The sequence below is a fragment of the Protopterus annectens genome, chromosome 5.part1 (assembly GCF_019279795.1).
Source record: "Protopterus annectens isolate FY-2018-M chromosome 5.part1, PAN1.0, whole genome shotgun sequence".
NCBI classification, from domain to species: domain Eukaryota; kingdom Metazoa; phylum Chordata; order Ceratodontiformes; family Protopteridae; genus Protopterus; species Protopterus annectens.
In genome coordinates this window covers 651912563-651938340 of record NC_056736.1, presented here as the reverse complement: position 1 = coordinate 651938340, position 25778 = coordinate 651912563, and the positions used below count along the sequence as shown (strand labels likewise).

The 25778-nt window shown below is 44.5% G+C and overlaps 1 protein-coding gene across 1 annotated transcript in view; it reads right to left on the bottom strand.

Moving 5' to 3' along the window:
• The window catches only part of URAD (ureidoimidazoline (2-oxo-4-hydroxy-4-carboxy-5-) decarboxylase), a 446631-nt gene extending 423914 nt beyond the window's left edge, over positions 1-22717 (bottom strand). The window contains exon 1 of the mRNA XM_044073270.1: positions 22442-22717. Coding sequence (XP_043929205.1) covers positions 22442-22622 — 181 coding nt within the window. The 5' untranslated portion in view covers positions 22623-22717. The remainder of the gene's footprint in view (positions 1-22441) is intronic.
• Positions 22718-25778: the final 3061 nt, after the last annotated feature.

The window sequence follows — 25778 nt, the reverse complement described above, 5'->3', positions numbered from 1 at the left end:
GTAGTCACGGCTGTCACCTCTTCCGTTCACACTATGTTGCCCACACTTACTTAAGGAGTAATTTTGGGTCCTGCAATGGACACCGATGTGCATATGTAAAGTTTAGAACATGTTGGACTGTGTCCATTCGCCAGTGGGTTTGACTGCCGCCGTGATGTTCCCCAGTCCCGATGTCTGTCCGCCTACCCATATTATGTAGTGCTACGGAACCCGTGTCCTTCCACAATTTACCCATATGGTGTTACTGTAGTACTGCAGGTTGGCAACTGCTTTAGATAATCCTCAGAGGTACCATTGTGAACTATCCGCCACTGTATTGTCATTATAACACAGCCGTACATGTAGAACCTATTTATTCATGACAGTATGTTGTTTATGTGTGGGAACGCCATATCTTAACGATAGTATGAGCTTACTAGTTGACGCTTGTTGGTGTGCCATTAATATGTGTTCCACAGGTCGCACGATGTTCCGCAGAGTGGAAGCGGTGATCCCCACATACTTGATAGCACCTTGGCTGCTGTGTACGCTGGGATTCGCACGGCAGGATGGATGTCTACGGGTGTATCTACTGTTGTTTCCATCTGTATGTCCTGTGACATGCCTTACTACCGCTGTGTGATTCCACCAGGTTTGCTATTATGCGTGCCATCTTGTCCGTACGTCTGACCATCCTTGGGAAATGCCTACTGACACTGATGTAGGGCTGAACACATTTCACACCTGCCTTTAGTATTACCCAATGGATGCTTTGCATCCTTACTGGGGACTAAGGCACGCCCTGTACCCGCAGCCCTCCCACGGGCGGACAACGGATTATCTGCCAAACAACACCGAGCCCCATTTTGCATACCCAGGATACCATGGCTGCAACCCCCCACGGTACGCATGACACATCCTTCATGTGTGCGGAACTGGGATATGGACGCACATGTATGGACACGCAGTCTGGGGACCTCTGTTCATATGTCCTGCATGTCATGGGCAGGTATCATCAACCTTAAACACGCTGGTGGTGCATATGTTCAGCTGTGCCGTAGTCACGGTTAGTACTCTGATTGGCTGATCCCAGTGGATAACGGAGCAAACGCCGTAATTTTTGGAGTCCTACAATGGACACCGATGTGCATTTGTAAAGTGTAGAACGTGTTGGACTGTCACCATCTGGCCAGTGGTATTGACTGCCGCTGTATGTTCCCCAATCGTGGATGTCTGCTTGACTACCCATCGCTTGTATGACATGGCCTATCTATATCCACGCGCCAGTATGCGGAAATACAGCAAACCTTAAGGCCCTGCCCATCTTCATAAACGACATTATGGAACATATATCGGCAAAACAGACACTGTCAAATACGATAGACTCCACAGTGAAAGGATACTGAGCTCTTTCACCTACTAACATGGGGCATCGCCGAGTACGGAATGCATGACATAGCCGCCCCTTATACACTTCCTTCAGAGTCGGTTTAAAGCGAAATAATCAATAAACCTGCTCATAGTTAGGTGGACAGTGCTCCAAGTCTTGATTATAACGTGACATATACATATCAGTGTTGCATGCCTTACTTCATGGAAACAATAATACGGCAACAATGTGTTAATATATATACAATATTGGTAAATACAATCAGTATCCTGACACATAGTTGATAATTGTTGTGAGTGCACCTTAGAATGTAGTGTGTTGATCAGGATATTGTATATCAATGTGTATAATAGTAGCATTACGATAACAAAGCATGGAATCAATAAGTACTATTTAAGCATATATTTTACAATTATGAATGTAAATGTGTGGAGGAGACATCCGTAACCTTCCCTGGTTCCACTGGATCACACACGCACACCGCATGTCCGGATTGTGGGTTACGCAGGCGCATTACGCATATCCGTAGTCCGCTTATATATGTTTACAGTGTCTGTGTGGTTACGTGTTTTATGCTACTTGTGACTATTCCGTAACATATGTCTGATCCGTTGACGGACGGTGCAGAAAGCACTTACAGCTTTATATATGTAACAGTCTTTGCAGCATGGACGCTTTACGCATTAATGCACATCTATATGTTCTATAGTCGTAATTCAAACGTGACTGCATTCACGCTTGCCGGTTACTGTGACCAGTACACGCTAGCTGTTCGTTGTCATTAATATGCATACCCATGGTACCTATGTACATTTACATATCCCCCGCACACACGCACGCCACAGGCATCCATTCTCCTGCTGGGAAAGGTGCGGTACTGCATGTTGAACATTCCTAATTCCCTCGCCATGGCCCAGGATGCATATGTCGCCACCGCAGGGCTGTTCAGATGACAGCTGCTTATATCCCATACGCATACAGGCCTTCGTTGTCAGGGTGTTGCTGTGGTGCTTTGGGTTTGGTCTTGTCCGCCCACTGTACGGACTGCCCTGACCCTGTACGAATGTTAGATGAGTCACATGGGCACGCTTTGTCCGTGTCCATGGTACCATGTCACGCCCCCAATTATTCAGAACTCGCAGCGCCGATTGGCGGTGTACCCGTTGTAGATCTTGTTATACTAATTGCACACGGTCTGGTCGAACTGACCAATTTCCATTACTAACCCTCCGTATGTATGGCCTGTGTCGCAATATTACAAGGGTTTACCATTGCGTGACGACTTTCACTGAGCCACAGACATGTCCGTTGCTTGGTTTGGGCCGGTTCCGCTGTGCTACACACATTTAACATGGCGGAACAGGTTGAACAGCTCAGCCACGAGGACATCGGGTTCTCCGTCGCTGTCTATTATTGAATGTCTATGTGGAGTTTGTTTCACAAAGCGAGACAATGTCGACATTGTTAACGGACATCTCGCGCAGTACGCCCGCGACCGCTGGTGACGATGTCTGCCTTTGGGCGGCGAACAGGCATTATGCTGTGCCATTATGTCTGGGGATATATGGTTTCCTGACATAGATGATATGCCATACTAGCAATGACCCTAGCAATGACCCGCCTGGGTGTGGGTACTGCTGTATTACCCACGGAAGAGTGGCCTTAGGTTAAGTGGTGACCTAGGCAGAAGTTGCCACCGATACATCACCCGCTACCCTCCTGGTCTACCTACACCAAATAGAGTCTGGAAAGGTGCCCCGAGTAGAGCAACACCCTAGACGGCTACCTACTTGGCCTATGCCTAAGGCCGCTATGTGTGTGGTCCCTTGGGCATCGGACTCGAACGCCACGCCTGCCGTGGGTATGTCCAGCATTACCCACATCCAGCCCCAAGGCAGTCAACACAGCATCCATGGGTCCAGATGGTGTCCCAGCTGTGTACTCCAGGAACTCTATGGGGAATTAAACCCACACTTAGGACAGCTGTTTAATCTTAGCCTCACCTCAGGATACGCACCCGCGTAGTAGCACAGGGCTTACTGTAGTCACACTCCACATAGATGGTGCCTCCACTGACCCTGGTTATTACCATACCATTAGTTTGACAAGCCTTATCTGCAAAGCCATGGAGATGGATCATAATGGAACACATAGATAAAGACATAGGGGACTCGCATACTTTGGATACAACCCAGTTTAGCTTGGTCAGAGTCAGATCATGCCTTTACACGTGTTTCACTTTGTAGAATCAGTCACCAAGGCCATTGCTGGGGGTAAAGCAGTCCATACAGCCTACCTCAACCCGCAGAGGCCTTCGACACAATACCCCCTCGGTATAATTGATAAACCCGCCATCTTGAATGTAAATCCATACATCGCCATATGGGTTGCAAACTGGCTAAGTCACAGAACACACATGGCCATAGTTGCTGGCGCCATGTCATACTCACAGCCAGTCACAGGTGGTGTCCCATGGGGCTCAGTCCTGGGTCCACTATTTCCAGCATCTACGCTTCCAATGTACACGCATACACAGGGGGTTATGGTGACAATGTTTGCAGATGACTGCAAACCGGTGCCAAAGTCAGACACACATCTGACACAGATATCCTTCAGGAGTGCCTCACAGATGTGGATAAGTGGTACCAGAGACATGTCCTACAGCTAAATGCCAGGAAATGCATAGGCATTCCCTTCGAAGAACAAGGTTACCCCGAGCTACCATATAGGTGGCAATCCACTGAGCACAGAGGGGTTACCAGTGATCTGGGGACACGTGTTGTTGTTAACCGCTCGTTAGACACACATGTTGCTAACATAGTTAGGTAGACCTTCCACATTGCCCACATCATCATGAAGGGATTCACATCTAGATCAGGGAGGTCATTGTCCCCTTGTACTCATCACTCATTAGACCTATGATTGGGTACAATGCCCCGCTCAGAATGTATCTGACCCAACACCTGCAGCAGCTGGAAAGGCACCAACAGTTCATCGACAAACAGATGCAGGGTCTCAGGTATATGTGTTATACTGACCGACTGAAAGAATTCCAGCTGTATACAGTTGCATACCACTTGCCCAGAGGTGACCCGTGCCTGGCATACAAGGCTATGTCGAACCCAGATCTGATGACTATGCTTCACGAAATAAGTTAGATCCCTCAGAACCACAAGGGCAGCTGACGAACACCTTGACACTGTCATTAATCGAACGTGTTGTTGGGACAGATTCATCACCCAGACACTCACTATGCTGTGGAACAACATCCCAGTACATGTGAGGGCAAGCACCTCGCTGGCCTTGTGTTAGTATTTAGACATGGATGTCTGAATTGATTTATTTAAGTAACCTTCTAAATGAATATTTACATTAGCACATTGTGAATCTTTACATTTCGCTGGTCTATTTTACATTAGTCATAATCATACGGTTTATGTGTATATATTATGGTTCATTTATATTACTAGGTGTCTGCAGTTCTGTTAATATATTGGCACAATCTGTAGGACATATATATGTATCTTACACAGTCAGACATTTGGAAAACATTTTATGTTGGTTCATCTTTCATATATGTACATATATTTCTATTTTCCGATGAAGACTGTACCTTCAAGCAATGTCTGATGTCCTCACTGTGTGGGATCTGTAACCCAAGTAAGGTTTGTTTGCTTGTCTGCCTTTAAGGCATGTAATTAGTACCTAGCACATCTAATGTACTGACCAATTAATGCTTTTAAATGTAGTAGGTTGGACTGCATTGTATGTATTCTGAATAAGTCTGCTTATGAAGCAGACGGCGGGCTCCAATAGACTATGGTGACTGCCTTTAATTCTTGGTGTGCTCTGAGTGGTCTCTGACGGTCCCTACAGTACCTCGCCTTTGCTTTGGACTTCATCGGCTGGTTGTCTGTGTTTGTTGTATGGGGAATGTCAACTGTAGTCCCTATGTGTATTACTTGTGTAATGCCTTACTACGGCAGTGTAATTCCACCGGTTTGCAGTTATGGGTGCCATCTTAGTCATACGCTTGTCCATCCATGTGAATTGCCTACTGTACACTGGTATAGGGCTGTACACATTTCACACCTGCATTTTGCATTCTCCGAGTATGGTTTGCATTATTAGCGGAGAGTGACGATGTGTTACGACACGCCCTCCCACGGGCGGACAAAGGATTGCCTGCTAAACAACACCGAGGCCAGATTCTACATACCCAGACTCCCTTGACTGTAACAGTGGACAGTACCCATTACACATCCTTCATGTGTGCGGACTGTGATGTGGACGAGCTGAATGGACCCGACCCTGGGTATTTCTGTGCATGTGTGCTGCATTTCATGGACAGCTATCATCAACATTGAACACGCTATGCGCATATGTGTACCTGTGACGTGGTGACGACAATGAGATCACGTGAGTAATGCAGGAAGCTAGCAGGCATTCTCTGAACAGAATTTTTGGGTCCTACAATGGACACCGATGTGCATATGTCAAGTTAGATGTTGCTGGACTGTGTCCACCTGCCCAGTGCTTTTCACTGCTGGTGTATGTTCCCAATCGCTGATGTCTGTTTGACTACCCATTCCACATGGTGCTACATAACCAGGTGATTTAGTACTGTGAACAAATGACATACATCCAAAGATGCTGGTTAGCAACTGCTTCATATAAACCTCAGACATCCCAATGGGACATATCCGCCACTGTATTTCCAATATAACACCACCGGAACATGTTGATTACCTATGTATTCATTTAACCATGTTGTCTTCATAGGTGGGAATGCCATAGTTTACATATCCTACGGACGCTGTGTGTGTGCCATTAGTATGTGTTCCACAGGTCGCACATCTGTTCCGCTGTACGGTAGCGGTGCTCCTCATTCTGTTGCTGGCAGATTGAGTGCTGTGTACGCCGTGTTGGCACGACGGTCCGCTTTGTATGTGGAATGGCAGCTGTAGTCCCTATGTTTATTTTCTGTGTTATGCCTGACCGCTGCTATGTCATTTACCCCGGTTTGTAGTTCTGGGTGCCATCCTGGCCATACGGGTGTCCATCCATGACAATTGCCTACTGGACACTAGTATAGGGCTGTACACATTCCACACCTACATTTAGCATTCTCCGTGTATGGTTTGCATTATTAGCGGAGAGTAAGGCAGGTGCTACGACACATCCTCCCACGGGCGGAGAAAGGATTGCCTGCTAAACAACACCGAAAGCACAGAGTCTACATACCCAGAATCCCTTGACTGCAACAATTGACAGTACCCATTACACATCCGCCATGTGTGCGGACTGTGATGTGGACGCAGTTCTATGGACCCGTACCCTGGGTATTTCTGTGCATCTGTGCTGCATTACATGGACAGCTATCAGCAACATTAAACACGCTATGTGCATATGTGTACCTGTGACGACAATGAGTTCAGTTAGTTGATTAAATAAGCCGGCATTCCTGTCTTTAGACAAATTTGGGGTCCTACAATGGACACCACTGTGCATATGTAAAGTGTAGAGCTTGTCGGACTGTGTCCTTGTGAGCACTGGGTTTCACTGATACTGTGTGTTCAGGAATCGCGATGTCTGTTTGACCACCCATTCCACATGGTGCTACATAACCAGGTGATTTAGTACTGTGGACAAATGACATACATCCAAAGATGCTGGTTAGCAACTGCTCCATATAAACCGCAGACGTCCCAATGGGACATATCCGCCACTGTATTTCCAATATAACACCACCGAACATGTTGATTACCTATGTATTCATTTAACCATGTTGTCTTCATAGGTGGGAATGCCATAGTTTACATATCCTACGTGACGTTGTGTGTGTGCCATTAGTATGTGTTCCACAGGTCGCACATCTGTTCCGCTGTACGGTAGCTGGTGCTCCTCAGTCTGTTGCTGGCAGATTGAGTGCTGTGTACGCCGGTGTTGGCACGACGGTCCAGCTTTGTATGTGGAATGCCAACTGTAGTCCCTATGTGTATTTCATGTGTTATGCCTTACCGCTGCTATGTCATTTACCCGGTTTGCAGTTGTGGGTGCCATCCTGGCCATACGGGTGTCCATCCATGACAATTGCCTACTGGACACTAGTATAGGGCTGTACACATTCCACACCTACATTTAGCATTCTCCGGAGTATGGTTTGCATTATTAGCGGAGAGTAAGGCAGGTGCTACGACACATCCTCCCACGGGCGGAGAAAGGATTGCCTGCGAACAACACCGAAAGCACAGAGTCTACATACCCAGAATCCCTTGACTGCAACAATTGACAGTACCCATTACACATCCGCCATGTGCCCGGGACTGTGATGTGGACGCAGTTCTATGGACCCGGTACCCTGGGTATTTCTGTGCATCTGTGCTGCATTACATGGACAGCTATCAGCAACATTAAACACGCTATGTGCATATGTGTACCTGTGACGACAATGAGTTCAGTTAGGTGATGAAAGAAGGCGCATTCCTGTCTTTAGACAAATTTTTGGGTCCTACAATGGACACCACTGTGCATATGTAAAGTTTAGAGCTTGTCGGACTGTGTCCTTGTGAGCAGTGGGTTTCACTGATACTGTGTGTTCAGCAATCGCGATGTCTGTTGGACTACCCATTCCACATGGTGCTACATAACCAGGTGATCTAGTACTGTGGACAAATGACATACATCCAAAGATGCTGGTTAGCAACTGCTTCATATAAACCGCAGACATCCCAATGGGACATATCCGCCACTGTATTTCCAATATAAAACCACCGAGACATGTTGATTACCTATGTATTCATTTAACCATGTTGTCTTCATAGGTGGGAATGCCATAGTTTACATATCCTACGGACGCTGTGTGTGTGCCATTAGTATGTGTTCCACAGGTCGCACATCTGTTCCGCTGTATGGTAGCGGTGCTCCTCAGTCTGTTGCTGGCAGATTGAGTGCTGTGTACGCCGGTGTTGGCACAGCGTCCGACTTTGTATGTGGAATGTCAACTGCAGTCCCTATGTGTATTTCCTGTCTTATGCCTTACCGCGGCTGTGTAATTTACCCGGGTTTGCGGTTGTGGGTGGCATCTTGGGCATACGGTTGTCCATCCATGACAATTGCCTACTGGACACTAGTATAGGGCTGTACACATTTCACACCTGCATTTAGCATTCTCCAGTGGATGGTTTGCATCATTAGCGGATAGTATGGCAGGTGCTACACACACATCCTCCCACGGGCGGACAAAGGATTGGCTGCGGCAACACCGGCCCAGAGTCTACATACCCAGAATCCCTTGACTGCAACAATCGACAGTACCCATTACACATCCTTCATGTGTGCAGGACTGTGATGTGTACGCAGTTCTATGGACCCCGTACCCTGGGTATTTCTGTGCATCTGTGCTGCATTACATGGACAGCTATCATCAACATTAAACACGCTTGCAGTGCATATGTGTACCTGTGACGACAATGAGTTCAGGTACGCATTGAAAGAAGACGGAATCTGGTGTGATGTCAATTTTTGGGTCCGACAATGGACACCACTGTGCATATTTAAAGTGTAGAGCTTGTCGGACTGTGTCCTTGTGAGCAGTGGGTTTCACTGATGCTGTGTGTTCAGCAATCGCGATGTGTGCTTGACTACCCATACTGTGTTGTGCTACAGGAACCATGTCTTCCGACACCAGAAACCAATGCTATACATCCAATGTTGCAGGTTAACAACCACTTTCATACCATACCCAGAGGTCACGCATTGGGAGGTATTGCCACTTTATTATCGAACAACACCCCAGACTGTGTACATCACGGAACTTTAGGCCAGTCTTACCGCCATTTCCAATTGTAATTAGCAGACACGGTCAATACATGTATGATAAGACATATTGTCATGCAGAAGTTGATCTATGTTATTTGGACATTGGCTTCTGCTTTTGGCATCCGCTGCTGTGAGTGTTGCCAGTTACCATACACATTGCTTGCTCAGAGGCAGACTACACAATTCTGCGCACTACTGTGGTCTCCTTTAAGGACCCTGAGCCAGTGGTCGACAGTACGGCAGCCACTGCATCAATCACATTTGCCATCTACCAGTACCTACAGGACTGCATGAGCCAGTCATTCACTTACCCAACTGTGGTTCACTGTACCAATGCCAAGCATCCAGTGTGGTGTACCCCAGCCATACACAGAATGTACAACACGAGGAGGTGGCTACTACAAGGTGGAGCAGACACCTTGTGAGGTATGACACCCTTGGTCATCATATGTGTAGAGTTACACACTGTCATGAAATTGTCCAGGCAACATTCCACAGATATACCTACATGGACCTGGCTAACAATCATACCACCTTCAGTTGCTATGCTCGACACCTGGGAGCTCACTCCCACATATGCTCTGACTGGGTTCACATAGAGGTGGGGTTTACTCAACATACACACATTGCCAACATACAGGCTGACAAGTCCAGTGAGGACATCTCCACACCCTCCCCACACATGAGGAGATGTGTGTAACAGTGGTTTGTGGGCACCAAATGTTCTGTGACACACAGGTGGGACATGCTGGCTCGAGGGTAGTGGACATAGCATCCATGAGACCAGCTGGTGACCCCGCTGTGTACTCCACTATCTCATTTATGAATTGGACCCACAGTTAGGACAGCTATTTCTTTGTAGCCTCACCTCAGGTAGGGTACCCAGGTTGTGTCACATGGCAACTGTAGTCCCACGCCACAAGGCCAATACCTCCACTGAGGCTGGTTATTACTGTCCCATTACCCTGAGGAGACCTATCTGCAAAGACATGGGGAGGGATCATACTGTGGTTCGTACATGACTGCATAGGGGACATACATACTTTGCCTCACACACGGTTTGTCTTGTTCAGGATGCGTTCATGTTTTTAGAGCATGGTTGACATTTTCGACAGTCGCCGAGGCCACTGATGGGGTGTTGCAGTCCATACAGCCTACCTCGACCTGGCAAAGCCCTTCATCACATTACCCCCTCAGGTATCGCTGATAAACCCATTGGCTGGGATGTGAACACGCACATCACAGAATGTGTTGTAAACTGTCTATGTGACACAACCCACACGGTCATAGTTGCTGGCAGCATGTCAGACCTACTGCCTGTCACAAGTGGTGTCCCATGGGCCCTTCCATGTCTGCACTCCTGACATACACTTACATTTTCAGGGTACAGGCACACACAGGTGCTATGGCAACAGTGTTTGTAGATGACTGCAAAACAGGTGCCATAGTGGGACAGACATCTGACACAGATATCCTCTCAAGGGGCCTCCCAGGTATGCATATCTGCTGTCAGGGACATGTCCCACAGCTAAATGCGACGTAATGCAACATCATACCTGTGGAGAACTACTAGGTCACCCCTGTCCAGCATATAGGTGGCTGTCCACTCAGCACAGGGGTGATTACCAGGGATCAGGGGACAGTGTTTGAGCGGTCACCATTCATTCCACACAATGCGTTCGCTAGTTATCGTGGGTTGTGTGGTCTTCTACATTGCCCACACCTGTTGGTGCAGGGATTCACATCTACATCAAACTTAAAAATACATTTCCAAGAACAAAAATAACTAAATTATCGTCATTGTCTTCCAAGACTGTTACATCATTTCTTCTAGAAGAAAGCATTACATCAGCTTTTTCTTAGTTGTTTTGCTATCCCACAGCAAAAGTAACTAAATTATGTCTGCCTCCTGTAAAGGAAGAGGGCTGAATTACATCAGACTAGAGACAATAAGGAAAGGTTTCTGGTAACTATCAGAATTTTCACATTTGCTTTCTTTTCACAATTTTGGTTATCTACTTTTTTGAAGTGAAGAGTTATTACAATTTATGACCTGTTAGGACAGATGTTGCAAGGCAATATTCAAATAGATTCATGCATTCTTCTTTATTTCATCCTGTTTTACATTTACAAGAGAAATTATAAACATGCATTTTGCAGACCAAATGTATTAATGAATATTAATAATCATTATGATAATCGGTGGTGGTGCTGCGGTTGTGTTGTCACCTCACAGTAATATGTTGTCCTATTCGATTCTCAGCTAGAGGGTCCTCTGTGTGGAGACATGCATGAATGGGTGTACCTTCATTGAAGGTTGTGCGTCAGAGCTGGCAACTCAGCACATAAAAATCTACTGCCAATCATTAGCGGACCAGAGCTCCACTGTGGCGACCCCTAACCAGGAAAAGCCGAAAGACACACACATTATGATAAGCATCTATTATGTAAATAATGCTGCATCTTTCTGTTATCGGGCTTTCCATATAATTTATGCTTGAACACTATGACTTTATTATGTCTGTTGAGTTTTTCTTCTGACAAACTAATATGTAGTTTTTCAAATTTTGTGCTTGAATGTTATGACTTTATTATGTCCTCTTTCTGACAAATTAATGTGTTGTTTTCATATTTGTGCTTGAATGTTATGACTTTATTATATCTGTCGAGTTTTTCATTCTGTTAACCGTATGTATCTGGAGCTTTTCTCCCCGGGCCTCCACTGAAAATGGATACCTCATGACCCAATCAGACTTTCACAGTAAACAAATGTCAAATAAATAAATAAATACTAGTAATGAAATAAGAAGAGAGAAGAAAAAATGTGTAACATTTTAAAATCATTTTTATTTAAACTGGCATCAGCCTTGGCACCATACTGCCATTCAAATAAAAACTGAAGCAGGATGAAAGTGTCTAGCAGCTTTTAAACTCAATTGCTGTGTGGCAACATTAAGTATGTCAAATCTTTTAAAACTGTAAAACAGTTTGCACTCACATTTTTTCTGCAACTAGTAGTGTATCAAAGCAGCTAACTCTTGCTGTACTTTAAAAAATTATACGCAGGTCTCTCGAATACAACTATGTAGCTATGTGATCCTGACATGGATGTCAAAATTCATCCTGTGAGTACAGTAAAGACATCTGTGTATCAAACACATGGCAAATTGGTTATGTTCAGAGACTTGAACATAATTGTCTATGTATAATACCCAAAACATGCTGACTGTACAAATAAAGTGAGAAAAAAAATAACCTTACCTATAGGAAGGACTACACATATGTACCAAACTATGATAAGCATGTTACAGTCTGATGCTTATGTATGCATTTATTTGTCATTAATAAGTCTCATGTTGCCATACAAATGGCAGCCACCACAATGATGCAATGATGCTTTGGAAACATACTGACAGTTTTAACAGCTATACCACACTTCATGTTGCCACACAGACAGCAACAAAAACAAAGTTGTGCTGGGTGTCTAACAGTGTTTAAAGCTGTTACCTGATTAGGTGTACGGTTCACATTTAATCCCATTTTTGTGGCAGTACCAGGTATGTTACAGTTTTAAAGCTGTTAGAGACTTTATGCTGTCATTCTTTTTTAGTAAGTAATGCACTGAAGTACCTTAAAAACTCACCATTAATTGCAAATAATTATGATTTAGTCTCAGAGCATTACTTCATTTTTTATATTCTCTCACAAAAGTATTCCAAGAAACTCATATTAAGCTTCACTTTTTAATGTAAATTTATTGGAATCCATTCCTTGGTTATGATCACCATCAGATCATAATCCCCTATATACATTTGTCTACCCATTAGATTATTAAATTATTTAATCATTGTGATATGAACTTTATTATTTTGTATTTATTTATTTTGCTTAGTACATGTGCTGGGGGATGAAGTTCATGTATCAGTGAATAGATTGTTTTCCCAAATGGAAATGTTGGCATCTATCTCTCTCCTCAGCATATGGCACCCTCTTATGTTAATTTATGAAGTTATAAATGATCACCCATCATTATCCTATGGAGGTGTGGGCTCACAAGGATTTGGAAGGATAGCCTCTCATACAAGCAGAGATGACGTAACAGGGCCAAGATGTTATTTTAACAGGCATAGTAGTGATTTGGTTGATTCCTCCATGTTAACTGATTTCATATTTATAAGGCCATAACTCTCAGTATTCTGTTTATGATTTTAATAAACAGGGTGAATGTAAGTGCATTGGATTCTGGAATCTTCCTCTTCTGTAACCTACTAATCACTTAAAACTTACTTTACCTTTTGTAGTACCTTGTAGAACTGCTTTCAGGAGCACATTGCTAAGCAGTATTAATACAGTTTCTTTATATTTCTGTGGCAAGTTTTACATGTTACTGTTTTATGCATTCACAGCACATATCTACATATCTATATTTGAGTCAGGTTTTTCCTGTAACTGCTCTGTGCATGTTGCACATTATATTATTGTTTGTTGTCATGCCATCTCATAGTGTCTCTACAATGTACATTGTATAATTTTAGTTTTACTTTATCTAAGTCATGACTGTAAAGGGGCCACTGTGATCGGTTCAGCTACTTTCTAAAAATAAAACAAAGGGTCCCGTTTGTTAAGCTTGGCTTTGATCAAGTATATGTGGACATTTCCAACTCCGGTCTGCATGCTGAATGATTCACTGCCTATGTATTTTAAGCCATGTCAAATAACTATTTCAGAATAACCTGAGGTCATACAACTGAGCACTTTCTGTGGAGGTGTAATACCCACTTCTTTATCTTCAGCTTTAGAAGACAGTGAAACATCTGTGAATTACTTAGTATTTTTATGCTGGTTAAGTAGCAGTAGAGTAGTTACCCTATTGTTTAATACACTCATCTACAAAATACCAAATTATGACTAGACCACTGTCCACCAGAAGTGTAGCTAGGACAGCGCAAAAGGAAAAGCAACCCAGGACACAAGATGTCAGGGGAGTGATCGTCAAATTACAATAAGGTAGTAATGCAGTACATCATTCAGTTTCTGAATGTCAGTACTACATGTGTGCTCAGGCCTGAGGAACATCAGTGAATCATGTGTACCAGTACTGCATGTGTAGTCAGAGGAGAGGCACCTCCGTAGTGCCCCATGTGTACCAGTACTGCATGTGTGATCAGTGCTGAGGCACATCAGTGATCCATGTGTACCAGTAATGCACGTGTCATCAGGGCTGAGGCACATGAGTTCTCCATGTGTACTGGTACTGCACGTGTGGTCAGAGCTGAGGGACGTCAGTGCCCCATGTGTATCAGAACTGTATGTGTGGTCAGGCCTGAGGCACATCAGTTCTCCATGTGTACCAGTACTGCATGTGTGGTCAAGGCTAAGAGATATCACAGCTCCATGTGTAACAGTACCGCATGTGCGGTCAAGGCTATGGGATATCACAGCTCCATGGGTACCAGTACTGCATGTGTGGTCAAGGATGAGGGACATCAGTGATCCATGTTTACCAGTACTGCATGTCTGGTCAGGTCCAAGGCACATCAGAGCTCTATCTGTGCTAGTACTGCAAGTGTGGTCAGGCCTGAGGCACATCAGTCATCCATGTGTACCAGTACTGCATATGTGATCATGACTGAGGCACATCAGTGCCCCATGTGTGCCAGTACTGCATGTGTAGTCAGGGTCGAGGAGCATCAGCAAATCGTGTGTACCAATACTGCATGTGTACTTAAGGCAGAGAGACATCAGTAAATTGTGTGTACAAGTACTGTATGTGTGGTCAGGGCAGAGGCACCTCAGTGCCCCATGTGTGCCAGTACTGCATGTGTGGTCAGGGCTGAGGCACATCAGTGATCCAAGTGTACCAGTACTATATGTGTGGTCAGGGCTGAGCTACATCAGTGAATCATGTGTACCAGTACTATATGTGTGTTCAGGGCTGAGGTACATCAGTGTCCCATGTGTACCCATACTATATGTGTGGTCAGGGCTGAGAGACATCAGTGCCCCATGTGTACCCATACTGTATGTGTGGTCAGGGCTGAGGTACATCAGTGCCCCATGTGTGACAGTACTGCATGTGTGGTCAGGGCTGAGGCACACCAGTGATCCATGTCTACTGGTACTATATGTGTGGTCAGGGCTGAGGTACAGCAGTGGCCCATATGTACCAATACTGCATGTGTGGTTAGGACTGAGGTACATCAGTGCCCCATGTGTACTAGTACTGCATGTGTGGTCAGGGCTGAGGTACATCAGTGCCCATGTGTACTAGTACTGCATGTATGGTCGTGCCAGTACTGCATGTGTGGTCAGGGATGAGGCACATCAGTGATCCAGGTGTACTGGTATTGCATGTGGGGTCATAGCAGAGGTACCTCAGTAGTGCCCCATGTGTACCAGTACTGTATGTGTGGCCAGGGCTGAGGGACATCAGTGAATCGTGTGTACCAGTACTATATGTCTGATCATAGCTGAGGTACATCAGTGATCCATGTGTACTGGTACTGCATGTGTGATCAGGGCTGAGGCACATCAGTGATCCATGTGTACCAGTACTGCATGTGTGGTCAGGGCTGAGGGACATCAGTGCTCCACATGTACCAGTACTGCATGTGTGGTTAGCGCTGAGGTACAGCAGTGCCCCATGTGTGCCAGTACTGCATGTCTGGTCAGGGCTGAGGCACATCAGTGATCCATGTGTACCGGTACTGCATGTGTGGTCAGGGCTGAAAGACATCATTGAATAGTGTGTACCAGTAGTATATGTGTGGTCAGGGCTGAGGCACATCAGTGATCCATGTGTACCAGTACAGCATGTGCGATGAGGGCTGAGGCACATCAGTGATCCATGTGTACCAGTACTGCATGTGTGGTTTGGGCTGAGGCACATCAGTGATCCATGTGTACCGGTACTCTATGTGTGGTCAGGGCTGAGGCACATCAGTGATCCATGTGTACTGGTACTATATGTGTGGTCAGGGCTGAGGTACATCAGTGCCCCATGTGTGCCTGTACTGCATGTGTGATAAGGGCTGAGGCACATCAGTGATCCATGTGTACCAGCACTGCATGTGTGGACAGGACAGAGGTACATCAGTGCCCCATATGTACCTGGACTATATGTGTGGTCAGGGCTGAAAGACATCAGCGAATAGTGTGTACCAGTACTATATGTGTGGTCAGGGCTGAGGCACATCAGTGATCCATGTGTACCAGTACTGCATGTGTGGTCAGGGCTGAGGCACATCAGTGATCCATGTGTACCAATACTGCATGTGTGGTCAGGGCAGAGTCACATCACAACTTCATGTGTACCATTACTGCAAGTGTGGTCAGGTCCAAGGCACATCAGTTCTCCATGTGCACCATTACTGCATGTGGGGTCAGGGCTGAGGCACATCAGTGATCCATGTGTACCAGTACTGCATGTGTGGTCAGGGCAGAGTCACATCACAACTTCATGTGTACCATTACTGCATGTGTGGTCAGGTCCAAGGCACATCAATTCTCCATGTGCACCATTACTGCATGTGTGGTCAGGGCTGAGGCACATCAGTGATCCATGTGCACTGGTACTATATGTGTGGGTTCAGTGCTGAGGTACATCAATGCCCTATGTGTGCCAGTATTGCATGTGTGATCAGGGCTGAGGCACAACAGTGATCCATGTGTACCAGTACTGCATGTGTGATCAGGGCTGAGGCACATCAGTGATCCATGTGTGCCAGTACTATATGTGTGGTTAGGGCTGAGGCACATAAGTGCCCCATGTGTAACAGTACTGCATGTGTGGTCAGTGCTGAGGTACATCAGTGATCCATGTGTACCGGAACTATATGTGTGCTCAGGACTGAGACATATCAGTGCTGCATGTGCACTGATACTATATGTGTGTTTAGGGCTGAGGTACATCAGTAATCCACATGTACCAGTACTGCATGTGTGGTCAGGGCTGAGGTACATCAGTGCCCCATGTGTACCAGTTCTGCATTTGTGGTCAAGGCTGAAGCACACCAGTGATCCATGTGTACTGGTACTATATGTGTGGTCAGGGCTGAGGTACGTCAGTGCCCCATATGTACCATTAATGCATGTGTGGTCAGGGCTCAGGTACATCAATGCCCCATGTGTACCAGTACTGCATGTGTGGTCAGGGTTGAGGTACATCAGTGCCCTATGTGTACCAGTATTGCATATGTGGTCAGGGCTGAGGTACATCAGTGCCCCATGTGTACCGGTACTATATGTGTGGTCAGGGCTGAAGTACATCAGTGCCCCATGTGTACCAGTACTGCATGTATGGTCAGGGGAAAGGAACATCAGTGCCCCACATGTACCAGTACTATATGTGTGGTCAGGGCTGAGGTACATTAATGCCTCATGTGTACCAGTACTGCATGTGTGGTCAGGGCTAAGGTACATAAGTGCCCCATGTGTACCCATACTATATGTGTGGTCGGGGATGCGGGACATCAGTGCCCCACATGTACCAGTGCTATATGTGTGGTCAGGGCTTAGGTACATCAGTGCCCCATGTTTACCAGTACTGCAAGTGGGCTCAGGGCTGAGGTACATCAGTGCCCTATGTGTACCAGTACTGTGCATGTGATCAGGGCTGAGGCACATCAGTGATCCATGTGTACTGGTACTGTATGTGTGGGTTCAGTGCTGAGGTACATCAGTGCCCCATGTGTGCCAGTACTGCCTGTGTGATCAGGGCTGAGGCACATCAGTGATCCATGTGTACCCATACTATATGTGTGGTCAGGGCTGAGATACATCAATGCCCCATGTGTACCAGTACTGCATGTGTGGTCAGGGCTGAGGGACATCAGTGCCCCACATGTACCACTACTATATGTGTCGTCAGGGCTGAGGTACTTTAATGCCTCATGTGTACCAGTACTGCATGTGTGTTCAGGGCTGAGGGAGATCAGAGCTCCACATGTACCAGTACTATATGTGTGGTCAGGGCTGAGGTACATCAGTGCCCCATGTTTACCAGTACTGCATGTGTGGTCAGGGCTGAGGCACATCAGTGATCCATGTGTACCTTTACTATATGTGTGTGTTCAGTGCTGAGATACATCAGTGCCCCATGTGTACCAGTACTGCATGTGTGGTCAGAGCAGAGGCACCCCCATATTGCCCCATGTGTACCAGTACTGCATGTGTGGTCAGAGCAGAGGCATCTCCATAGTGCCCCATGTGTACCAGTACTGTATGTGTGGTCAGGGCTGAGGGACATCAGTGCCCCATGTATACCAGTACTGCATGTGTGGTCAGGGCTGAGGCACGTCAGTGATCTATGTGTACCGGTACTATATGTGTGGTCAGGGCTGAGGCACATCAGTGCCCCATGTGTACCGGTACTGCATGTGTGGTCAGGGCTGAGGTACATCAGTGATCCATGTGTACTGGTACTATATGTGTTGTCAGGGCTGAGGGTACATCAGTGCCCCATGTGTATCAATACTGCATGTGTGGTCAGGACTGAGGTACATCAGTGCCCCATGTGTACCAGTACTGCATGTGTAGTCAGGGCTGAGGGACATCAGTGCCCCACTTGTACCAGTACTATATGTGTGGTCAGGGCTGAGGTATATCAATGCCCCATGTGTACCAGTACTGCATGTGAGGTCAGGGCTGAGGTACATCAGTGCCCCATGTGTACCCGTACTATATGTGTGGTCAGGGATGAGGGACATCAGTGCCCCACATGTGCCAGTACTATATGTCTGGTCAGGGCTGAGGTACATCAGTGCCCCATGTTTACCAGTACTGCATGTGTGGTCAGGGCTGAGGTACATCAGTGCCCCATGTGTACCCATACTATATGTGTGGTCAAGGCTGAGGGACATCAGTGCCCCATGTGTACCCATACTATATGTGTGGTCAGGGCTGAGGGACATCAGTGCCCCATGTGTTCCAGTACTATATGTGTGGTTCATAGGTTCATACTAGGCTATCTGCCCTGGGGCAATTATAAGCCTAGCCCAATTTTGTTTGGCTTACGCCACCCCTTGATTTGAGTATACTGTGCCCTTTTTAAGGTTTAGTTTGCTGTGCCTCTGTCTAATAGTGACACGGAAGTAATCCCCGGGACAAACCTACGATCCCCCATCCACTCATCAAGATTCTTCTTGAAGAGATTCAGTGAGGTGCTCTGCCTAACATGAATTGGAATTCTGTTCCAGAGCGAAGGGAGCCTCTGGATTATGAATCTGTCCCTCCAGCAGGTTCTATTTATTTCAGTGCTGAGGTTCAAGTCCCTCGAGCGTGTGGCTCTAAGGGATTTAGATTTACTGAGGTGGAGCATGTCCATTAATTCTGGATTGGACATAGCTTTATATGTCAGGCATAGATCGCCTCAAAGTAGGCGGTATGCAACTGAGTAGAGCTGGAGTTTTTTTTAACCGAGCAGCATATGGCATCTGTTTGAGTCCCTTGATCCTCTTGGTGAGGTACTTTTGGGGTCTTTCTAATTGCTGCAGGTGTCGGGTAAGGTACATCCCAAAAGGGGTATTGTATTCTATGATGGGCCTGATGAGGGATAAATAAAGGGGCATGATTACCTCTCTTGATCTAGATGTGAATCCTTTCATGATGAGGTGGGCTATGTAAAAGGTCTTTCTAACCACTTTGGCAATGTGGTTGTCAAAGGAGAGATTGCTATCAACTTGGGTCCCCAGATCCCTAATTACTTTCTCTGTACTTAATGGGTTACCGTGTATGTGGTAATTTGTGGGCACATTGTTTTTGCCAAAGGGTAGGACTATACACATTTTGGCATTTAGCTTTAGACCATGGCTCTGGCACCAGTTATCCGTCTCTGTGAGACCTTTTTGAAGGATGTTTGTGTCAGCTGGAGAGTTGATTATGGCGCCTAGTTTGCAGTCGTCTGCGAACTTGGTGAGTCATAGTCCTCCCACATTGGCCTGTACGTCGGAAAAGTATATACCGAACAAGAGCGGTCCCAGGACAGAACCTTGTGGGATGCCACTTGTGACCGGTTTCGAGTCTGACATGGCTCCAGCAACTCTCACTTTGTGGGTTCTGTCTTTGAGCCAGTTTGCGACCCATCTTGTGACATAGGGGTTTATATTTAAGCTGGATAGCTTATCTATGATGCCCAAGTGGGGTATTGTGTCAAATGCCTTTGCTAGGTCCAGATAGGCTGTGTGGACTACCTTCCCTTCATCTATGGCTTTGGTGACTGTTTTGAAGAAGTCAACCAGGTTCAAAAGGCAGGATCTGCCATTGACGAAGCCGAACTGGGTAGGATCTAGTGTCTGTAGGTCCCCAATGTCTTTGTTTATGAGCTCCATGATGATCCTCTCCATAGCCTTTCAGACTAAGCTGGTCAGGCTTATGGGGCTCAGGGCTGAGATACATTAGTGCCTCATGTGTACCAGTACTGCATGTGTGGTCAGGGCTGAGGTACATCAGTGCCCCGTGTGTACCAGTACTATATGTTTGGTCAGGGCTGAGGACATCAGTGCCCCATGTTTACCATTACTGCATGTGTGGTCAGGGCTGAGGTACATCAGTGCCCCATGTGTACCCATACTATATGTGTGGTCAGGGCTGAGGAACATCAGTGCCCCACATGTACCAGTACTATATGTGTGGTCAGGGCTGAGGTACATCAGTGCCCCATGTGTACCTGTACTATATGTGTGGTCAGGGCTGAGGGACATCAGTGCCCTATGTGTACCAGTACTATATGTGTGGTCAGGACTGAGGTACATCAGTGCCCCATGTGTACCAGTACTATATGTGTGGCCAGGGCTGAGGTACATCAGTAAATCATGTGTACCAGTACTGCATGTGTGGTCAGGGCTGAGGGACATCAGTGCCCCACGTGTACCAGTACTGCATGTGTGGTCAGGGCTGAGGCACATCAGTACCCCATGTATGCCAGTACATGAAATAAATGCAACTTAGTAGCATTTGGTACCTTATCCTACTCAGTTGTCAGCTCCCTACTTTTAAACACTCATTTGTTGTTGCAGTTGTCTCCTGGTTAGTTCTGCACCATTCTATTTTTTGACATCTAAGTCCCTTTATATTCTTATGTTGTCTGAATGTTGTTTCACAGTCTGCTCAGGATTCAGTCATTCTGTTTTTATTTCTTTTTTTTTATAATGCTTTCTTCAGAATTAGGCACATTAATAGTCAACATCTCCCACTAGTAATGGTTAATTTTGTATGAATTGTTTTAGAATTATAAATGCATTAATTGTGTTTTCTTTATGAAAGACCATCACAGTAATTTTCTAACATTGACTATCTGTATGGATTGCACCATGTGCAACTAATAACCTTTCAGCCTCCTTCATTTCCTGTGCGATGAATATTTGCCAATAATGTGTCACCAGCAAATGATACTTTAGCATACCTCTCAGCTCCAGAATTTCACAGAATGTCCAGATTTTTGCATCATATTTTTGGTATGTTGCTCATAAAATTTGTAGTCTTCTGTCGAATCATTGAAGATTATAATCACTAAATAATGGCAGACATTTCAGTTTCAGACTTCATACCCTTTAAAATATGCATGCTAATGCAAAATCTCTTATTCTAGCAACTTTCTTAGTTTATAAGAGCAGTATTAAAAATTTGTCTCTGATCACCCCCCCCCCCCCATTATTTTTGGCTTTATTGAGAATTCTTGAGGAAAGAAGTTAGAGCTATATACTGTACTGTCTCTACTCTCCTCTTGTCCATATTATAGAAATAATTAAATGTAACATACCTTCCTGTTTCAAAGCTGTTAAAAGGTCAGACTATCTGTCCTTCTATCCTTTCATTCATGCCAAGCATAACCGCCTATACATGCCTACCTTGTTATATAATTCAAACTAGTTATGCTCATGTTATCTTTCCATGGTTGTCTTCTCTCATAATCACTGTACTTTTCATATTTACAGTGTAAGATATTACAGCTGTCCCTGCATTAGCAAAAGTTTGGTTTTTCAGCTTCACAAAATGTATTCCTCACTCTTTAAAATGCATATCAGAACAAGTAAAGCTATTGCATTGTGTCATCTCTTAACAAGAAATCAGAGATATGCAGGAAAAAAAACAATTTTGTTACTTGCAGGTAAGCCAGATCTTGCCTTTACAAATGTACAAACAATGAAACATAACAGATGGATATGTTTTTTATTATTTTCCCCCTCATTACAGTACTTTAAATGTAATCAGAATTTTCACATTTCATTCTAAAGCCAAAATAAATAAACATACCTGACTGAGGTAACGAGTCTATAAATTCAGCTATACTGCTTTCCATGTCAGAAACTGACAAAAATGGGCATCTTGACCAAATAGCTGCAACAATCACAGGACACTTCTCAACAACATTACCAAAAACATCCAAAAATGATTCATAATTCATTGAATTTATATCCCTTATATCCATTGCCATATCTGATAGTAATAGTTATTTTGTGAATAGTGGAAAATAAAAATCTGCAAGAAAAGCCGTAGATTTCCACTGCCTGTCTTTACTCTGTATTAGCTTTTGAGCTCTAGGTCACTCACCTCATTTGTGTAAAACAAACAGAAGTGGGCAAAGGACTTTCAGCTATTTGCTTTACAAAGCACTGTGTAATAATTTTAAGCTCTGCTTCATATTTGTTACTGGCTGATGTGGGTCACATATTATTGTAATTGTATATATTCTTTTCAAGTTTGATCTTATAAAACAATGTACTTTTTCAATATCTAATCTTACAAGATAAAATGTCTGGTCCAAGTTTGTTTACTATGTGCTTTTCTTTTTCCTTGCATTTATTATTTATTCTTGCATTTATCATTTATTCCCATTGCATATTACATTTGAGCAAAGTAAAAAAAAAAAATTCTCCATACACAGCTGTAGTAGTTTTCCTTTATATATATTTTAAGTGTCACTGTGTGGGTTCCACAAAATATTATAATAAAAGATCAGTAGTTAATAGTTACTTTTCTAAGGATTGTTGAAGTTGCATGATGGAATTCGATTAATGAGGGAATTCACTAACAAAAAATCCACAGGTTGCATAATGATCAGCACTGGGTGACACAGGTCATGTGACGCAATTAGTCCAGTAGTATGTGTGCACTGAGCACAGCTTAGATCCCTGGTAAGGGTTACACAGCAAAGTCTACTATTTTCTTTTTAATATAAATGGGAAGCACATGTAACTGGCACTGGTGGGGGGGGCATTGAATGGACAGTGGAATAATAACGCTGGGCAGGCAGAACAGGGTGCTATGTGTCAGTGGTGGGGTAAGGTTATGGACATGGCAATGCAGGAAGGCAAAAACTCGGGTATGACAGACAGTATGGTTTTCTGGAAGGGAGTAGAACTGTCACTGTCAGGCCATTCATCATTACCATGCTACTGATAGCAGAATGGTAGCCTGCACTGATAGATGGTAGCCTGCACTGCTAAGATGCATGTTACAGTGGGCATACAAAAGCTGCATGTAATGCATAAACTAAGTAGCAGCAATGAAAAGATGGACAATAATGGGGGTATTTCAAAAAATAAGCAGCTTTAACATCAATGGCATTCATGTATGCCTACATCTGAAGACTCTTGCCAGGTATCTCTGGCTGATCACTTTCACCAGGAGCTGAAAACCAGAAAAGACAAATAAATATGTCCATGATTCGCAAGTTCTGTATCTTGCCAAACATTTATGCCTAAATAATAAGAAATAACCACCTATCAGTTCTTCTTACTATAAAACATCGGTACATTTTCTCTAACTTCTTCTTTCCGTTGTCTAAGGTCATGGTGATGCATTTTCAGTTCACTGAACCTATGACTGTACTGCTAACTAGTGCAGCATAACTCATGGTTTTGGCAGGGCAGTTCCAGGCATCTAATTTGTTTTGGGGACACTCATAAAAATCCCCCATCTGGCACTCTCATGGTCCCAATGCAAGAGGTACAGAGTGATTTTTGTCTCCTTCCTGCTTCATACAGATACCTCTCCATAATCGACACCTACAGAAGCCATGGCCACTTCACAGGTTGCAATCTAGTGGAAAATGGCAGCAATATGCATTAATTCTGGTGTCATGTGGCATGCATCAAAGTAGCAATATGAAGCCCAATGCCACTATATAGCTACACATCAATGAATGGCATGCCAGGAAGGTGTTTGTGGGTAAAGGACACATTGGCCTAAATGCATGCACCCAGTACAACTCATGTTTCTGTATGGGGTTGCACTGTATCTTTCATATGAGCTGCAATGCTGATGTTATATATGCAGCCTGATGGAGGGGCACAGACCTTCCCACATGTGTACATTGCACTTCCCAGCCATTTATGAGTGTGCATGGTCAGGCATGAGTCTTTGTGTACACTTTATGGCTGGCATGCATGGCATTAAAAGTATGATTCAGCGACATTCTCCCAAAATTGCTTCATTAGCATAACTGTGTCACTATGGGCCTCAAACTAATGAAATTCCAAAACAAAAAGCAACCAAATAAATAAAATAAAAGAAGAAGATGTCCATGGAAAACACCACATGTTTTATAAAACACCCATTGAGCAATTTCATTCATGTTAAATGGACTTCATCAGAATAATGGGTCTATATTATAACATTGAAGTCTTACAACTTCGAATGTTATAATATCAAACCCAGTAGAGCGAACACTGGAAATAGCGAAGCTGCAGAACACTGAATACTTTCCTAGGGAAAGTATTCGGTGGGCCGTTTCTGCAGCTTCGCTATTTCCTTGACTGTGGAGCAAAGGTTACGGACTGGGTTAAGGCAAGTGTGCGAAAGAAGGTGAGTGTGTGATTGGGCGCAGGTTAGGTGAGTTAGGGTTAGGGTGCGGGTCAGGTAAGTGTGCGATTGTGTGGACGTGAGGGTTAGGGTGGGGTAGATGAGTTAGGGTTAGGTAGTGAGTAAGGTGAGTGTGCAATAATGACGGACCTTAACATTAGGGTTGGGTTAAGGTAAGTGGATAGCTAGTGGTGTATGTATGGTTTAGTGTAGGGTTTTGTGAAGTTTGTGTGTGTGTGTGGATTATTTATTTTGGTGTGCTTGTGTTGTGTGTATATTTGTCAGAACAGTAAATTTTTTCCCTGGGAAAAAAATTAGTTATTCTGACTGTTCGGTGTTCTGGTGTTTCGCTCTACTGGGTTCGATATTATAACATTCAAAGTTGTAAGACTTCGATGTTATAATATAGACCCCAGAATAACATATCACAAGCAGTAAAAACATTTATACCTGCTCAAAACCACTGGATCCAATTAAAATGATTCAACAATTAACTAATTAAAAACATTTAAAACATTTAAAGGCACCATAGCAAATTAATACAGTTAATTATAGATTTCTTTGTGTTCTATGCACTGCATTAATTTGCTAGGATGCCTTGTTTGTGATATGTCATTCTGATGAAGTTCATTTAACCCAGACAATAGCGCTCAATGGGTGTTTAATAAAACATGTGGTGTTTTCCGTGGACATCTTCTCCATTTATTTTATTTATGTGCCTCAAGCTACATAATAACAACTGCATGGAAATTCCTGAAGATGTGGAGCAAATTATGTTGGTGCTGCA